Source organism: Scardinius erythrophthalmus (genome assembly GCF_964197995.2).
Source record: "Scardinius erythrophthalmus genome assembly, chromosome: 19".
Taxonomy (NCBI): Eukaryota; Metazoa; Chordata; class Actinopteri; order Cypriniformes; family Leuciscidae; genus Scardinius; species Scardinius erythrophthalmus.
The window spans coordinates 35,209,441-35,228,671 of record NC_138239.1 but is presented as its reverse complement, the minus strand read 5'-3'; the positions used below and the strand labels follow the sequence as shown (position 1 = coordinate 35,228,671).

Here is a 19,231-nt window from a genome sequence, read left to right as displayed (position 1 = left end):
CCTCATAACAGGAAGTTCCTGAGGTTCGCTTTCAGGGGTGAAGCATACCAGTATCGGGTTCTTCCCTTCGGCCTAGTGGTTCTCGGACCTAGTGTCCCTTCTAGACGGCTCTCCCATGGAGATTCCGGTCAGGAGGGACCTACTGTCCCAAGCAAGGGCACAATATTTCACCCTCATCCGGAGTTGTGGAAACTGTGGGCCTGGCCTCTGAGGGGGCCCGGCTTATAGAATCCGGTCTCTCGAATGAGGTCGTTGAGACCATTCTCCATTCCAGAGCACCTTCTACGAGAAAACTTTATGCACTGAAATGGAAATTATTCTCTGCCTGGTGTGGTGAACGTCACCTAGATCCTGTTAACTGCCCTGTTGGTACAGTTCTTGATTTCTTGCAAGACCGTTTCTCTGCTGGATTATCTCCTTCTACCTTAAAGGAGCCTACCACACCCCTCTTGGGAGAGATCCTCTGATTATTCGTTTTCTCCATGGTACATTGAGGTTGAGACCTGCATTGCACTCTAGAGCACCGGCTTGGGATTTGGCCATTGTACTTGAGGGTCTGGGTTTGGCTCCCTTCGAGCCCATTGAAGAGGTTTCAGAAAAGTTCCTCACTCTAAAAACTTTATTTCTTCTCGCTATTTCTTCTACCAAGAGAATTGGAGATTTGCAAGCCTTGTCGGTTGCTCCTTCATGTTTGGAAATTGCACCTGGTATGGTGAAGGCATTTCTTCACCCTAGACCGGGTTACATCCCTAAGGTCCCTACTAATGTTGCGGGCCCAATAGTGCCTCAGGCCTTTTATCCTCCACCATTTAATACCCCAGATCAGGAAACACTTAATCTGTTATGTCCCGTTCGGGCTTTGGATGCTTATGTTCACAGAGCTGCCCTGTGGCGTAAATCAGAGCAATTATTTGTCTGCTTCGGGTCACCTAAGAAAGGTTTCCCTGCATCTAAACATGAGCAAGTGGGTAGTTGAGGCTGTCTCACTTGCTTATGAAGCGCCTGGACAGCCTTCACCCTTGGCTGTTTGGGCCCATTCTACGAGGAGTATGGCTGCCTCTAAGGCTTTAATTTTGGGAGTTTCTCTTCAGGATATTTGCAATGCGGCAGTCTGGTCCTCACCACATACATTTGTCAGTTTTTATGATCTATACCTCTCCACTCCTGGGGCTAGGTTGCTTGCTTATTAGTGTGTGCAAGGACTTCACACAGAACGAGCATTTGGTATTATGGCGTAGTGGGTATGGGGTTCCCACAGCGTCTCAAACGCAGCTCGAGTTCCCTTGAAAAGGAACATCTCAGGTTACGTATGTAACCCTGGTTCCCTGATAGGGAACGAGACGCTGCGTTCGCCTGCCATACTTCCTGCATGCCCTGATCGACTTGCTTCAGGCTTACCAGAAGCTAACGCGGTCTGGTTTCAGGGGTGCTTTATAGTTTCCTGATCGATGACGTCACCCGCCTATGACGTCTCGTCTTTCCATTGGACGGATTATACACGTGCTTCACGACGCAATCACGCAGGGCGTTCTCACAGCTTCTCAAACGCAGCGTCTCATTCCCTATCAGGGAACCAGGGTTACATATGTAACCTGAGACGTTTTTTTCAGGAATCTTTGATAAATAGAAAGTTCAAAAGAACAGCATTTATTTGAAATAGAAATATTTTGTAACATTATAAATGTCTTTACTGTCACTTTTGATCAGTTTAATGTGTACTTGCTGAATAGGAGTATTTTTAAAAATTCTATACTGTATATTACTGGCCCCAAACTTTAGAGCAGTATTGTATATCCAAAATGTATGCAACACAGATTTCCATGGTACATGCCGAATAGTAGCAAGGAAAAATATTTTGTTTTGAAAAAAAAAAAAAACCTTGCAAAAAGAGTTGCAAAAAAATGCAATGTGCTTATAATTTTTAGATGGTCAGATCGAATTAGGTCTAAATATTGTACATTTGCGGTATTATAATTTTTTTTTTTTTTTTTTTTCCATGCTGGTCGACCATTGTGGTATCATTGATTTTAGATTTATTCACCCTTACCTGTTGCAAAAACAACTGCGGTGTCACGTTTCAGTCCAATGATGATGAAGAAGATTCAAGTAGAAGTGTTTTATTAACACAAAGTAAACTCAAGTGATCCATGATGATGTGAGACAGCGTTCAAGCTCAAACACTCGAACAATACCGCACAATGAATGTGAACTAAAGAGGAATTTAAATACACAGTGATGATGAACCAAATACAGACAGGTGTGCTTATAAATGAATATCCACGGTAACTACAGTAACTAGTGGTGGGAAACAGAGAACAAAGGAGACGTGAGTGATGATAAACAAGTAAGGTCCTGTTTTCAGCTGGTATGAAGATCATTTTTAGTCGATTGGATCACAAGTGGATGATGCTAAGTACATGTCTAAGGTTTTGAGCTTGTCCACTTTCAACCACTTCCAGAGGTCGTCGAAAACGCATTCGACCGGATTGCTTTCGCAGTGTAAATGCTCATGTGGTCGAATGTGTTCAAACAGCCACAAAAGACCGTCTTCTCTCCTTCTACTGATCTCATGATCTAGCCAGACAGGCTGGAGACCCAAGTTTGTTTTGAAGATGAAAACGTATCAAGCACAATGTTCTTTCATCATTCATGATTTCTAACACACACTCACAGCGTTCGGCTGGTCTTGTGTCTTTCAGAGCAGAAACTAAAGCTGATGCTCTGTGTGTTTTTCCGTCGTCTCCAGTTGTGTTCATGTGTAAATTGTGTGAGCTTATTTCATCCTTTAGATCTAAAGATCTGAAAAAACCCATACATTTACCCTCCCATTGACCCTCCCCTCAAAGAAATCAGGACAGAAGTGGTCGGAAGTGGACAAAAGACACGGATTAAAACACCAGGTGTAAACGGGAATGTGTCTCCCCTGTTTACTTGTGATCCGATCGACCAAAATGCATCTTAATACCAGGAGTAAACAGGGCCCTTGAGTCCATGAAAGTGAAACTAAAGCTAAAATGAACATAATGGTGACATGGTTGTTTTGCATGTCAGTCAGACAGTATCTTTCTGTCTAAGTAAGCAATTCTTCGACCAGACTTCATCAGTCCTCTAGCATATTTATTTCTAAATGAATGAGCCAATAATAATCCTGTGTGTGTATTCAGATTCTTCACGGTCGGGAAAAAAAGAAAGCCGCTGTCCAACGCCTGGCTGTGACGGCACAGGTCATGTGACGGGTTTGTACCCACATCATCGCAGCCTGTCTGGATGCCCGCATAAGGACAGAGTCCCACCAGAAAGTAAGCACACTACAAGCTCTTTCTACACTTCAGTGCCACGTTTGCTTGCTTCTTCCTTTAAATCTTTGCTTTTTTTCATGCCAGCATAAATGAAAAGAGGTCATAATCATTGGTTGACTGTGTGTCTGTATGTGTTTGTCTGTGGGAACCAGTCTTCAGTTCTTTCTGCATGCCGTCCTCCTCCACACTTATAACATCTGTTCATTCCTATGCAATACCTCTTACCTTTTAGCACGTCTCCAATTCCATCGTCCAAGTCAATGAGATTTTAGAATGGGATTCAGGTAAAAGCCTGAGATAAGATCTGTGGTGAACACAAGCTCAAGATGTGTCATTCCTGCAGCACTTTATACTTACTGATGTTTTGCTTTTCCTGCCAAAAATAATATCACTTCCTGGATGATGATGATGATGATGATAATGTCATTATACAGGGTGGGCCATTTATATGGATACACCGTAATAACATGGGAATGGTTGGTGATATTGAAGTCCTGTTTGTGGCACATTAGTATATGTGAGGGGGCAAACTCTTCAAGATGGGTGGTGACCATGGTGGCCATTTAGAAGTCGGCCATCTTGGATACAACTTTTGTTTTTTCAATAGGAAGAGGGCCATGTGACACATCAAACTTATTGGTAATGTCACAAGAAAAACAATGGTGTGCTTGGTTTCAACGTAACTTTATTCGTTCATGAGTTATTTATTTAAGTTTCTGACCACTCATAAAATGTGTTCAATGTGCTGCCCATTGTGTTGGATTGTCAATGCAACCCTGTTCTCCCACTCTTCACACACTGAATGGCCCCCAAGGTCTCCCGATCTGACCCCCCTTAGACTTTTATCTTTGGGGTCATCTGAAGGCAATTGTCTATGGTGTGAAGATACGAGATGTGCAGCACCTGAAACTACGGATACTGGATGCCTGTGCTGGCATTTCTCCTGCGGTGTTGCTATCAGTGTGTGAAGAGTGGGAGAACAGGGTTGCATTGACAATCCAACACAATGGGCAGCACATTGAACACATTTTATAAGTGGTCAGAAACTTGTAAATAACTCATGAACGAATAAAGTTACGTTGAAACCAAGCACACCATTGTTTTTCTTGTGACATTACCAATAAGTTTGATGTGTCACATGGCCCTCTTCCTATTGAAAAAACAAAAGTTGTATCCAAGTTGGCCGACTTCTAAATGGCCACCATGGTCACCACCCATCTTGAGGAGTTTGCCCCCTCACATATACTAATGTGCCACAAACAGGACTTTAATATCACCAACCATTCCCATGTTATTACGGTGTATCCATATAAATGGCCCAATTGGTATTTTGGTAAACCCAATAAACATCTGTAATATTTATCAGCTTTTCATGTTAGAAATTCAGTACCTGTGCACCTGACAAAATGAACATACACTCAAACCAAAATAGTGAAATTACTTAAAATTCACCCCTGTTCACTTCATTGAGATATTGTGATGAAAGAAATAATCAAATAAAATAATAAATCATATAATTTACATCATCCAGTATATTAACCTGCTCATTCCAATGGACGTCATCTTTCTCTTTAGCTCTATAACAATGAAATTCAAAATCAGTAACTGAATTCTATTTTTGGACAATTTTACACCTGAATGTACAAGGATTTTGTATTAACTTAAACTTTATTTTAAGTGTTCTTGAAATAATTTACAAGAACTTCATACACTATTTATACCTATATGAATGTGGCTATTGTTGAAGGAAATCTCTGGCGATGTAAAGACCCGGCGTAGAGGAGCAGCCGTCACAATATCTCAGACATGCTTGAATGCGTTGATTGTTTCTGTTGGTAATTACGACGCTATCTTAATGGAGGCCAGTTTAATAAGTTGGTTAGATTTCTCATTTTGTTTTAGATGCTCAATTAAATCCAGTTGAATAAACTGTAATAATTATAATCTGATGAAAGTTACAGACAGGAAGAGTGAGTGAGATTTCCTTCCATTCACCTTGAGCAAATATCCCGTTAAAACATCTTTTACGTGATTCATTAAAATGTATTAAAATGTGTGGGGTTTTTTTTATTCACAAATGAACCAGATGACAATCAAACTGATGGCTTTTCCTACAGACTGAAATCAGTTAACAAAAAGATTTGCTTTTAAAGTGTCCAGATGGCAAGGCAGTTTGTGAGCTGGCGCTGGGGTGGCAAAGCAGGGGCGTTTTTAGATGACCATCACATGACGTGTGTGACACACACTTACTGAAAGACTGTTTCGTTATGTTGGGTCACTTAGTGGCTGTTATTATCTTCAGCCAACTTCTTGCTGCTCAACACTGAAAAAGTAAAATGTACAGTTTTGTAAAAGTTTTTTGTAGACAGTTTTTTTTTAAGTAAATTTCACATATGGAATTAAGTAAACTCTACTTAACTATGTTAAGTAAATTTAACAAACAAAATAAGTAACTCTAACTTGGCCAGTAAAAGTTTTTTGAGTGATTTCTACTCAGTTGAACTACACTTTTTACTTTGTACCATGCACTAAGTAATTATCTAAGTAAATAATACAACAGATATTATATAAACATCATGTTTACATAATAAACGTAAAGCAGTATCCACCTGAACACTGAGACCTCAATACTTGGAGCACAATACACAATGACGGTAACATTGATGAATCGTTTTTGAGTAGGAATGTGTCATTTTGAGTAGAAATTGAACTTTAGGGGCCCTATTTTAAAGATCTGAAACGCAATTGTCAAAGCGCAAAGTGCAAGTAACTTTGTGGGCGGGACTTGGCTCTGTTGCTATTTTCCCGGCGGGATAAATGACTCTTGCGCCAGGCGCAAATCTAAAATGGGTTGGTCTGAAGTAGCTTCATTATTCATAGGTGTGGTTTGGGCGTAACGTGAAATAAACCAATCAGAGCATCATCTCACATTCCCTTTAAGAGCAGACGCGCTTTTTCTAAAGCGGATTCCTATTGTAACGGCGGATTTGCCAGGCGCGCGCCAGGAGCGGTTCACAGCCGATCTATCTATCTATCTATCTATCTATCTATCTATCTATCTATCTATCTATCTATCTATCTATCTATCTATCTATCTATCTATCTATCTATCTATCTATCTATCTATCTATCTATCTATCTATCTATCTATCTATCTATCTATCTATCTATCTATCTATCTATCTATCTATCTATCTATCTATCTATCTATCTATATATCTATCTATCTATCTATCTAATGTATGATTTGAAAAAATGAAAACTGCTGCTTCTGTGTAGATGAGAGAGTCAAAGTGTATGCACGTTGTGCACACGCTACATTGATTATGGCCAAGCATGCGCCCTTAAAATAGCATATGAATAACATGCGCAACGCGCCACTGACTTTAAACTATTTTTTCCTGGTTAGTGGCGCAATTGTTTTCTAAACCTGCAAAATAGCATGAAGGAACGTTTGCGCCGGAACACGCCTCCTTTTTTGCGCTGAACCGCCCAGGGAACGCAGTTTAGCGTCGTGCTTCTGTGGGGGGAAAAGCGCGCTTTGTGCGGGTGCAAAATAGGAATGATACATGCGTCGGTGTACAAAGTCAATTGCGCTGGGTGCAAGATAGGGCACTAGATGTCACAAAATGTCAAGTTACTAAACCTAACAACAAATGCAGTGACACAACAGTGTAAATAGAGCTGGAAGACAGCGAAAAATCAACCTCATTAATTATTCATGTCCCAGTGCATGATGGGAACATCAGTATCAGAAAAGTTGAGTAGGTCCATCTGACCAATCAGATCACAGTGTGCTTTTCAGAAGGAGGAGCTTCATAGAGACAGGAACTAAACAGTGTTACTTATAGACTGGGAAGAGAGGAGCTGCAACAATGGAGAATATGGGGGGGGACGGACGGACGGGGGGGGGGGGGATTAAATCAAGCATGAAAAATTCTAGAAAAATTCTAGTAGAGTCCAAAAACAAAATCAAGACTTTGTAAAAGGGCATAATAGGTCTTCATTAAATGAAGCTTTTCTTGCATTCAGACACAAAGACATGCATCTCTGTCGGTGGAGGTGAGCGGATCCCTCCTGCTCTTCAGTAATGAACATGTCAGTGTGTGTTGAAGATGAGGGTGAGGGATTAAGGAGCTGATAATGATGAAGATGAGCACCGGAAGAGTGCCGGTCTGCTCATCCCGGCCCACACTCTCTGCCCCCAATCCAGCGTCCTAATGAACAGTAATCTAATTCCTGTCGGTCATGGGCAGAGAAGACAAAGACACGTACAGATGAATAATAGAGTCTGGGATCAGAGAGAGGGAGAGTTTGGGCAGGGATTTCATTGATTGCTGACGTGTGTTTAATGCAAATGAAAGACAAATGCAGAGCTGAAACAATCAAGAGCAGCAACACCTCACACCGAATGACTGGATGCATGAGCTAACTTTAGCTGACAGCTTCAGCTGCTGATGAGAATATAATCAGGGAAAGAGCTCTCCGTCAAACGTCTGTCTGCATCACTCACAACTGGACGCAGTGGAGTGGGTTTTACTTACAGCAAGCAGCAGGGAATCTGATGAAAAAGAGGAACTAGAATAGAACGGAACGGAACGGAACGGAACAGAACGGAACAGAACAGAACAGAACAGAACAGAACAGAACAGAACAGAATACTCGTGTGATTTGTACCATGACTCACGCTGCATGGTTCATGTGCATGCCAGTGTTCTTCCATTAGCAGTGCCTTGCATGCCGCTGTTTGATGTCTCTCGATCTGAGCTTGCTGGTGATAATGACGAGTGTTTCACACTAATGCTGATGACTAACTGTGGGCCTCTAACTCCTAATCTTTCACCCTATTTCTCTCGCCTGCTGTCAAGTTCTTGCAATGTATGAAAATGTTCTTAAGTGCCCTACGCCTGGCTGCACGGGCCGGGGTCACGTCAACAGCAACAGGAACTCTCACAGGAGGTGAGTTCCTCTCCGTCTGGATGAGAGAACCGCTCATATGTTCATTATTATCATCTTTATTCTGCAGTGTCTACGTGACATACAAAATACTTTCAATTGGAATATATAGGTGTAATATATAAACGTATATATTAATATATTGGTAGGCTGACTCCCTGAACACTAACTCAGATTGTAGTCTGTTTCTGATTACACATTTTGACACATTTTAGGCAATCTAATCGGACTACTTTTTTATTCCATTTAGATTAGTTTTGACCAAACTCCCTTACGTCATAGATTCAAATAGGATTATTTTGTCCCACATTGATATTTTCCATTCATTGTTATCAACAACATGAGTGATTTAAACATCACATTAGGTCAGGGTAAAAATTGTCAATGTAAATAGAAATGTAAAGAGAGAAAAAAGAATTAGGGGAAATCAATTAATTATGAATAATTTACTGTCTGAATAATATGTTATCATGTAATCAATAAAAAGTAACTGTAATCTGATTATGATCTTAATATAATATAATATAATATAATATAATATAATATAATATAATATAATATAATATAATATAATATAATATAATATAATATAATATAATATAATATAATATAATATAATAATTAAAAGTACTTAATTTTTGTTATCTGATAGCATAATCCAGATTACATCAGTTACTAACCAGCACTGTGTGGGAATACGTGTTTTTCTCAAAAAGAGGTGGACATGGGTGTGTTTGGGAAACCAGGTCAAAACTTTTTTTTTTGCAATTATGTTTGATGTTGCTGATGATGTAAAAGTATAGACTACTACAAATGCACATTCCCTCAAGCAGCTTTTAAGACAGCACGTTGTTCTGTGGAAGGCGTTGCGTGTGGATTGGGTTGATGAACTGGTTTGTGCAGTAATGCTCTCAGCGTCAGCCATTAGCACCTCACTGACACCTCGCCAGGGGAGACGGCCCACTCCAGACGGCCCTGAAACACACGCACCAGGCACGACACTCACACACACACTCACCTCTTATACTGGCAAGAGTGAAATTACATTTCCTACGGCAGGAAACCTGGCAGCTCGCTTGCAGTTCATGTCATGGATCAAAGATACACACACACACACACACACACACACACACACACACACACACACACGCACACCTTCAGAAGTCTTTAATATCTCTGTGCTCTGAGCTCATGACACTACCTACACTGTAAAAATTATAATAAATTTTAATTCCTCCAATATTATTTGTGATTACCCATTTCTGAGTGAAAATTTTAAATCATACACATTTTTCTCTGTAGAAGAACATTGTGTTGCTTTTTATAGAAAAATGCTTTACTCAGCATTTTGTTTTCCAGTACAAATATCTAAACATTCTTAGGTATTTAGAAGAAAGAGAAAGAAAAAAAAGGGTTAGTTCACCAAAAATCGTCTCGGTTACGTATGTAACCCTCGTTCCCTGAAGGAGGGAACGGAGACGTAGTCGGCGTGTCGACTGATTGGGATCTCGCTAGGGAGCCTGTCATCTTCGAGTATTGTAAAAAACGAGCCAATGGTCATTGGTGTGCGTGAATCATATCACACGCCCTGCCCCACAGCGCGGGTATAAATACGGAAGTGGATGCACGCACCAGTTGTTTTTCGCTGAGGAGCCGAGCGGAACCCGGTTAGCAATAGTGGCTACGTCTCCGTTCCCTCCTTCAGGGAATGAGGGTTACATACGTAACCGAGACGTTCCCTTTCAGTCGCTCACGTTCGACGTAGTCGACATGTCGATTGATTGGGATCCTATTAAAACGTCACTAGTGTTGCCACCTTCCAGTGCCTGGACAAAAGCCTCCTGATCCTCCCGCATATTGAGGCGTATATAGGACAGGGCTTAGGCCAGGAAAGTCACTGCTGTTCCACAGGACCACTGGGAAAGCGTACATTTCGTTGGAAGGCATAAGCTGCGGAAGCCACATCCTGCCCGAAGGAGGTAACATGGAGAATACACATATGGACTGAGCGAACTTAGCGGGCAGTACAACATATGGCATGTCACTGAAACAGAAAGCAACCGGCTCGACACATAGGCTATTTTCCTAGCGAATGTGCTGGTGTCGCCCAGCCCACAGCTCTAATTCTGTCAGCGAGGCACTCTTGTCAGCGCCCAGGAAGGAGCAACACTCTCTTTTTGGTGGAGCTCACTACCCAGGTGGGCACGGTGCATCTTGGGAAAAACTCACCAAGATGATGGCAAGCACTCATTTTTTAGTGGGCCAACCTCTGTATGAAAACTGCCTTCCCTTCTGCTGGTTTCCGAAACAGACGAGAGCTGGAGAGGTCCTGAGACTTTGCATTCTGTTCTGAATAACCGCAAGGCGGGAGGAACAGAGAAAAGTCAGAGCTGGGTCTGCCTCCTCCGGAGCAGCGCTTGCAGGCTTACCACCTGGTCCCGTCTTAAGGGAGAGGTAGGAACCTTGGGCACATACTGTATCCAGGCCGGTGTCTCATATTAATGAGAGTTAGCCGGACTAAATGTGTGCAGGTCCCCTACCTTCTTGGTAGAGCAAGCAAGCAGGAGAACTGTTTCTTTAAAAACAGAATTTTTAACTCAACTGCCTGCAGTGCTGAGGGGAGGTCTCAGAGTGCAGTAGCACTGGAGATAGGTCCCAAGAAGGCATAGAGGGGGCGTAAGGAAGATTCATCTGCTTGCACCTCTCAGGAACCTGAAGATCAAGTCGTACTACCTATAGCCCTACTGCATCATGATGTGCGTTAATATAACGGCTTGATCGCAACCTTTGCCAGTAGGAAGCGATGACCGCACACACGACAGGCACAATTTGGAACACATAGGTGTAACAAATAGCGCTGAACATGGGCGGGTGCCGGACGAACTGAATCGTGTAGCCGAGTCTGATGATACAAGGAACCGACTGAGTCAGTCGGGAGCACGCTAGAGAACAGGGACCCAACTTGGAAGGCCCGATAGCGGTCCGAAGCAGGGTCTCAGTGTTTAACACCTGTCTCTAGGTAGCGGCAGAGAGTGCGTGAAAAGGTGTGACCGGGTCCTCGAACGCACTCAATTGCCAGCTAGTGAAGCCGAGTCTGTTGGTACAGAGGAACCGACTAGATCAGCCAGGAGCACCGTGTAGTGCTACAACTGAGCGATGCAGGGGAACCACGGATACCACAGACTTCTAGGCAAAAAACAGGGACCCAGCTCAGACGAAAACTCACTGGCCCGCAAGGGGAAATGAGGCTCCCCCAACCAAGATGCAGCGGCCGCCGGACACAGGTGTGCCGCGAGATGGTTAGCGGGCGGAAACTCTATCACTATCCTACGATTACCCAACTCACACGGCACCCGAATGTCCATTGGCTCGTTTTTACAATACTCGAAGATGACAGACTCCCTAGCGTGATCCCAATCAGTCGACACGTCAACTACGTCGAACGTGAGCGACTGAAAGGGAACAAACCTCATTGGTTGTTACTGAAGCTCAAACGTGCTGCGTAACACGAGAATGAACCTCATTGGTTCTTGCAGAACTCAAACGTGCTGCGTAACAAGAGAATGAACCTCATTGGTTCTTGATGAAGCTCAAATGTGCTGCGTAACACGAGAATGAACCTCATTGGTTCTTGCAGAACTCAAACGTTCTGCGTAACAAGAGAATGAACCTCATTGGTTCTTGCAGAACTCAAACGTGCTGCGTAACAAGAGAATGAACCTCATTGGTTCTTGCAGAACTCAAATGTGCTGCGTAACAAGAGAATGAACCTCATTGGTTCTTGCAGAACTCAAACGTGCTGCGTAACAAGAGAATGAACCTCATTGGTTCTTGCAGAACTCAAATGTGCTGCGTAACACGAGAATGAACCTCATTGGTTCTTGCAGAACTCAAACGTGCTGCGTAACACGATAATGAACCTCACTGGCAGATCTGAGAAGCAGAAGATTTCAATTATTTATTGATAATCTTTATGGATTATCAAATCTTACTTCTGATTTTAATTTCAATACAGCATAAACGAGATTATGGTAAATCAGTGATGTGTCTAAGCTGCATAATTTTCATTTCAAGCCATGTCCCTCACATTACTTTCTGTTCATCCAGCCTGTCGGGTTGCCCAATAGCGGCTGCAGAGAAACTGGCCAAAGCTCACGAGAAACATCAGCCTTGTGATGGAGGAAAATCCAACCAGGCTTCAGATCGTGTGCTCAGGTAACAGACATTCTCATTGATGCTCTACCCTAGTGGGAAAAAAAGCTATAACAAAATGTATTTAAAATACATATATTTCGTACTAAGTATACTACAATTATCATAAACATATTTACTGACATATCGCTTGAGACTTACTGATATAAATATTATAATTCAACTTTATTTGGAGTACTTTATTACACAATGCATGTTTCTTAATATTAAGCCTAAAATGTGTTTTAATATCACTATTAGTAATGATAGTATGATATTTGTCTTTAAATGCAATATATTTAAAGTGTGCCTAAAGTATTCTAGCAAAAGTTCCACTTCCACAATCAAATATACTTAAGTATATCTTTAGTTGAACTTCAGCACTACTTCTGTATAACTAAAGTGCATTAAGTACAAAATTAGTTGCTCCAATTTAGCAGACTTTAAATATATAAATTTAGTATACCGAAAGTAAAATTGCAGGGTCAAGCATTTTTTTCACTTGGGTGTACGGTGTAAAAACAAAAATCATAAATAGCTTTTCCATAAGCTGCGATAAACATAATTATTCAAATTAAAAACATCACTGTAAATGATATGATGAATTTCCTGAAATTGCTTATTTGCTAGAACCTGAATATCTTACAAATAGCCTACGCTTATAAAATGGATAGTATGCACTGATCATTGGCAGGCAGACACATCATACAACATAAACTGTGTCTGTTTCAGGCCCATGTGCTTTGTGAAACAGTTGGAGATTCCTCAGTACGGCTACAAAAACAACGTTCCCACTTCAACCCCGCGCTCCAACCTGGCCAAAGAGTTAGAGAAGTACTCCAAAACCAGCTTTGACTACAACAACTACGACAGCAGCAACATCTACAGCAAACGGCACTCTGCTGCACCCAAGCTCCACGGTCGGGACACACTGCCCAAAAGTGATGAGGGTAAGACGTCTGCTCTATGACATCAATATACGCAGTTGTTCAAAAGTCTGGGGTCGGTGAGATTTTTGGGATGTTTTTAAAAAAAAGATTCTTCTGCGTTTATTTGATCAAACCTACAGTAAAAACAGTAATATTGTGAAATATTATTACCATTTAAAATAACTTTTTTCTATGTGAATATATAGTAAACTGTATTTTCAGCATCATTACTCCAGTCTTCAGCGTCACTTGATCCTTCAGAAATCATTCTAATATGCTGTCACTTTTTACTGTCACTTTTGATCAATTTAATTCATCTACACCCAAATGCCAGTGCTTTTCTCAGATTTAACTTTCGAACCATTTTTTGTAATTACTTTTAACCAAAAGAACCCAAGAAACAGCTCTACAGTGACAAATTTATTTTATGTCTATTTAGTTTTTATTACACTTTTTATTTAAGATTTATGTTTCTAGTGTACTAGCTGAACAAAAAAAAATCTTTTTTGTATTTTTTTGTATAGATTTTGTTTATAGAGTGCTGCAGGGATGAAGTCAACACCTGGAAGACTAATTCACCTCTTGTTCCATCAAAATTTTCCTCTGGGGCTTTATAATGGGGTTTTTCAATTTCTGAATAAGAGGTCTTTGGTGATGTTATGAACTGCTCGAGGACTTGAGGTTGAAGGCAGAAGGTCAAACACACAGGAAAACAATCCAAATGAGCAAGAGGGCAGAAAACACAAGCAAAAAGGTAATCCAGAAAATGGGCAGAGAATATATAAAAAAAAAAACAAGACACCAGGATAATGCTCAGAAAGGCAGTGTAATAATATACAAGAATGTATATGAAAACACAGGGCTTATAAAGGCAGAGTTAACAAGGTAATGAGACACAGCTAAAACTATTAAAGCACAATAATAAGTCCAGGCAAAGGGTTATGGGAAACTTGATGACAATTAGACATTTTGTTCTACAATATAAACCTCACACCCCAAAAATTCTTATCTATTTACTTATTAGAAACATACATTTTATAAAATAAACATAACAGGTTGAAAATCTGTGTTTCCAATATGGGTGTGTTTTGTAGAGCAATATGTTCAAGTATCATTAAGTCATGTTTACCACAGACCTTTTGTTACTCATAAATTGAAAAACTCCATAGGGAAATCTCGAGGGATCCAGTTTTCCGGGTTTTGACGTCATACCTGCAGCTCTATAACCCTGGACTCTAGTGGGTTTTTGTGAAAGAATGAACTCAGAGATTCTGCAGAGGTACCACAGGTGTAGTTCATCACATAAACAACAACTGTGTCTATAACTGTCTTCTTTTGCAATGCTAGATCTATTTAATTTACATATGTCACTTGGTTTGATATTTTGTTGTCCAATGAATATGGACATTTTAAGCCTGTCTTAAGTGTACTTTTTGGGGGCTGCTTTATGATCATTATCATCACTATGACTCTTGAACATTTGACTGCGAAGGTCTGAGAAAGCTAGTTGCATTTCATGAACGTTGGGTGAGGAACTAAACCCATTAGAAAAGCCTCCGAGATCTTCCTTCACTGTATTTCGGAGGTATGGAAATGTATGGAAATGATCTCGAGGCAGATGCATAATGAATGAGGCGGTTTAGGCAAATCACAGTCTGGATTTAGGGCTGCTGCTAATTGCAATTCTGTGCGCAAGACTGTAAGATCCCCGGCCATGCTTTAATGACCAGACTGGAGGGAGAAGATAGAGGAAAAGGAACTCAAAAGAGAGAGAGAGAGAGAGAGGGATGGCAGCAGGACGCCCGGTGGGAGATGCCACTTTGATGCCCAGCTGGTGTTGTGGCTCATTGTGTCTTTTGTCAAACTATAGAGAGTGTCTCTCTGTCTCTCACTTACATCCCAACACCCCCGTCATCATTTAAAATCTCCTCATAATCATCAAAATCATCATAATTAACAAGCCATTTCCTCCTAAAGGGATTTGACTACAGACACTAAAACGTGAGGTTCTATGCACTTTATTTTACAGTACATGAACGTACAGTGCACTTACACAAGAAAGAACTGAGTAATAGAAGCGATAACACTTTATTTTACAGTATCCGTTACGCATCTTATATGTACTATAGTAATAAATGTAAATTATGCATAATTACAACCCTAAACCTAATTACTAGCTTCATATTACTTATCAATTATTTGATAATTACACTGTAGGACACCTTAAAATAAAGTGCAACCATATAAGGTAAGTACATCAACTTAACATGGTTTATTATTAGGTTTAGGGATCAATTCTGAGTTAGTAGTTGTTAAGCCAGATATTGTAATTACTATAGTAAGTACATAGTAATTACATGCAGAACAAGACTGTAACACATTATTTTAACCTTTTTAAGTCTGACATATAAAAATAATAGCGAGTGGAACAGTTTATATAAATCTTTAAAAAAAAGTTTGCATGTGTGTTTTTGTTGAGTGTCATATTTGATACATCAGTCTTTTATGGCTCATATAGTCTGATATAGCGAGAACATGGAGCTCAAACTCAAAGAGGAAAACAACACATTTCATTTAGAGGCCCAAACTGAGCAACAATGTGCAATTTAGTGCAGTTGCTGATATTTATATGGGCAAAAATAAGGATTCTGAAATTCTGATGCTTGTGATGTAAATCAGTGAGATCCTTATAACAATGTACTTAAATAAAATGCATATACATATCTCCCAGTGTAACATTTCTGATTTTCATGTAGGCCTAGTTTAACTAAAATAACTGAAATAAAAAAGACAAACTGAGCAAAAATGACTAAAACTTGAACAAAATGTAAAATATAAAAGTAAATTGAAACTATCAATGAAAACTATTATAGTATCTCACTGCTAGCACAATAAAGCCAGTGTAGGATGTAGATGCAGAAGCTAAGTGTGTTTTGTGATCTGTCCCATGTCTGTGTGTTAACGTCCCGGCTCTGTGTGTCCCGTCAGCGAAGCGCTACTGCAAGAGCTGGAGTTCGGCGAGCAGCACCTCGAGCAGCTTCGGGCCCAGCAGCAGCAGCAGCCTGAGCTGTGGAGGAGGAGGAGGAGGAGCAGGAGGAGGAGCAGGAGGAGGAGGAGGAGGAGGAGGAGGAGGAGAGAGCAGCGCCAGCAGCACCTGCAGCAAGAGCAGCTTCGACTACACACACGACATGGAGGCGGCGCACATGGCGGCCACTGCCATCCTTAACCTCTCCACCCGCTGCAGGGAGATGCCACAGAGCCTGAGCGGGAAACCCCTGGACATCTGCACACAGGTACACACACGTGTGTGTCACGTCACAATATAAAGCCATTTTATTTGCTCAGGCGTTTTTACATAACCATTATTATAATTATATTATTTATGTTACCTTATTATATATTAAAGGGATAGTTCACTTTGAAATAAAATTTTGGTATGTTTTAGCTTACCTCAAGAGCATCCAAGATGTAGGTGTCTTTGTTTCCGCAGTAGTTTCAATTTTGATATTTTTAGGTCAAACCGTTCTTGTCTGACAGTCATATAATGCAGCTCGTTTCGAGCGGTTAATTAATTAATTATATTTAATTAATTTAAATAATATATAAATAATTATGTTTGATAATTATTAGTAAAATATTTGTATAAATATAGCACAACATGGAAGAACAAAACATTGCTAAGATAAATTTAAATATTTGGGCCAGTCTTAATATTAGATTATTAATCTTTCTACTGTAGATTTTGACATGTAATCAGTGTTTCACGTTTGTTTGTGTTTTCTTCATGTTCATTGTTTTCATGAAAACCAAATCATAAAGTCTACATTTACAGAGACGGGGTTATTATATTTAACTAAATCTAAAACCATGGAAAACAGTTACTGGAAATAAAAGAAAAAGAAAAAAACTTTTTATTCATTGGTTATTTCAGCTTGTTGGCAGCTAGTCTTATTTATTGTTGTCTGTCCTGATATTGTGCATTCACTATTTCACATATGATGGCTAACCAAATGTTCAAGCAGTGTGCTTCTCCCTGTGTGCTATGTGTTTGGGAGCGGATCATGTACTGTCAGCCTTCGAGAGGGCTGACTGCTAGCACTGTGAGAGGCTGCTGCCTGTCACTTTTTGAGGAAGATGTTCAGGCTAGCTTTCCTTCTGGTTCTGGCGCCACAAACTAGTTTTGGACTAGTTTTCACGGAAGCTGAAATCATGGAGTTCGCAAATGGATCTCTCGGAGGGGTTAGAGACGAGCGCTGCTCTTTTTCTGCCTTTCCCCGCGGGATCCAGCGTACTCCGTATACAGTGCCTGCACCACTTCAGTGCCTCTAGGAGGTTCTGCCAACCCCACCACCCTCGGTGCCTCAGGGCGCAGCGGTTTTCATCGAGCTCATGATTCAACGTCACCACAAGTTAGCTTTCCTGTAGCTCAAACAGTAGAGCGTGGGTGCTTGCAACGCCAAGGTCATGGGTTCGATTCCCAGCAAGCAAGCAAGAACTCATAAGAATGTAAAAATGTGTACCTTGAAATGCAATGTAAGTCGCTTTGGATAAAAGCGTACCAAATGCATAAAAACGTAAAAAATGCCAGTATGCTTCAGGTTGCCGAACTGCTCTAACTACACTAGAGGTCAGCCTCGAGAGGCTTAGTTCCCTTAGTAGATTATCTGGCAGAATGGAGGCTTCGGATCATGTACTGATCATGTACTTGTTGAGTAAGGTTACAGAATCCAGTTTGGCTCTCGTCCACCGCGATACAACAGGACGCTACTCACGTTAGTGCATCCCTAGCAGGCTCTGGTAATGGAACAAGAAGTGAAATCTCTATTAGCAAAGGAAGCTACAGAGCTGGTTCCTCCACCCGACACAGAATACAGGGTTTTACAGCCATTACTTCATTGTTCCAAAGAAGGTTGCGTCTTATATTAGATCTCCGTCAGCTGAATCGGTCAGTCAAGAGGCTCAAGTTCAAATTGTTGACATTAAAGCAGATCGTGACTCAAATCATATCCGAGGACTGGTTTGTCACAATAGATCTAATTAGATAGACTACCATGTCTCCATCCTTCCACAACGCAGGAAGTTCCTGAGGTTTGATATCGGGGGAAAAGCATACAAATATCGGGTACTCCCTTTCGGTCTAGCTCTGTAACCCCGCTCAGGCTGTAGGGAATACGCATGTTGAACTACATAGACGACTGGTCGGAGCAGATGGCGGTTAGGCATTGAGATGTCGTTCTTGCTCAAATGCCAAGAAGAGCGTGCTTTCTCCATTACTGAAGATCTTGGTGTGGTATGGGACTCAGTGACGATGCGGACCGTCCTATCACCCGCTCTTGTGACTGCTATCCTCACAGCCTTTCAGAGACTGTTGGTCCTGATGTGTCCAATGTGATTCCTTTTGGCTTGCTGTACATGAGCACCTTGCAGTGGTGGCTCAGGACCAAAGGGTTTTCCCAGAGGGGGAACCCACTTCGTATGATCAAGATCACGCGGCGGTGTGTCCATGCCTGGGTTATATGGAGAAAACTTGGTTCTTGTTCCAGGGTCCTGTGTTAGGAGTTCATTTTCATCGAGTCACTCTCATGACAGACACCTCTCTCACAATCGGATCAGCTGTTTGTCTGTTTTGGATCACCGAAGAAAGGTCTTCCTGCTTCTAAGCAGACAGTCAGCAAGTGTATAGTTGAGGCTATCTCTCTCTCGTACGAGGTCTCTGGTCAGCCGTCAGCTCTGGCTGTCAGAGCTCATTCTGCCAGGAGTATGCCGGCCTCCAAGGCCTTAATTTCGGGTGAATTTACGTGAATTTTTGAAAATAGTGGCATCATGCGCGTGTATATTATGTGTTTAGTCTTCAAA

At 41.2% G+C, this 19,231-nt stretch overlaps 1 protein-coding gene across 1 annotated transcript in view; it reads left to right on the top strand.

Annotated features, from left to right (window-relative positions):
* The window catches only part of myt1lb (myelin transcription factor 1-like, b), a gene marked incomplete at its 5' end in the record, with an annotated part of 86,335 nt that overhangs the window by 41,012 nt on the left and 26,092 nt on the right, over positions 1–19,231 (top strand). The window contains 5 exons of the mRNA XM_081347629.1: positions 3,165–3,299; positions 8,168–8,258; positions 12,363–12,470; positions 13,179–13,396; positions 16,364–16,668. Of these exons, the coding sequence (XP_081203755.1) occupies positions 3,165–3,299; positions 8,168–8,258; positions 12,363–12,470; positions 13,179–13,396; positions 16,364–16,668 (857 nt within the window). The remainder of the gene's footprint in view (positions 1–3,164; positions 3,300–8,167; positions 8,259–12,362; positions 12,471–13,178; positions 13,397–16,363; positions 16,669–19,231) is intronic.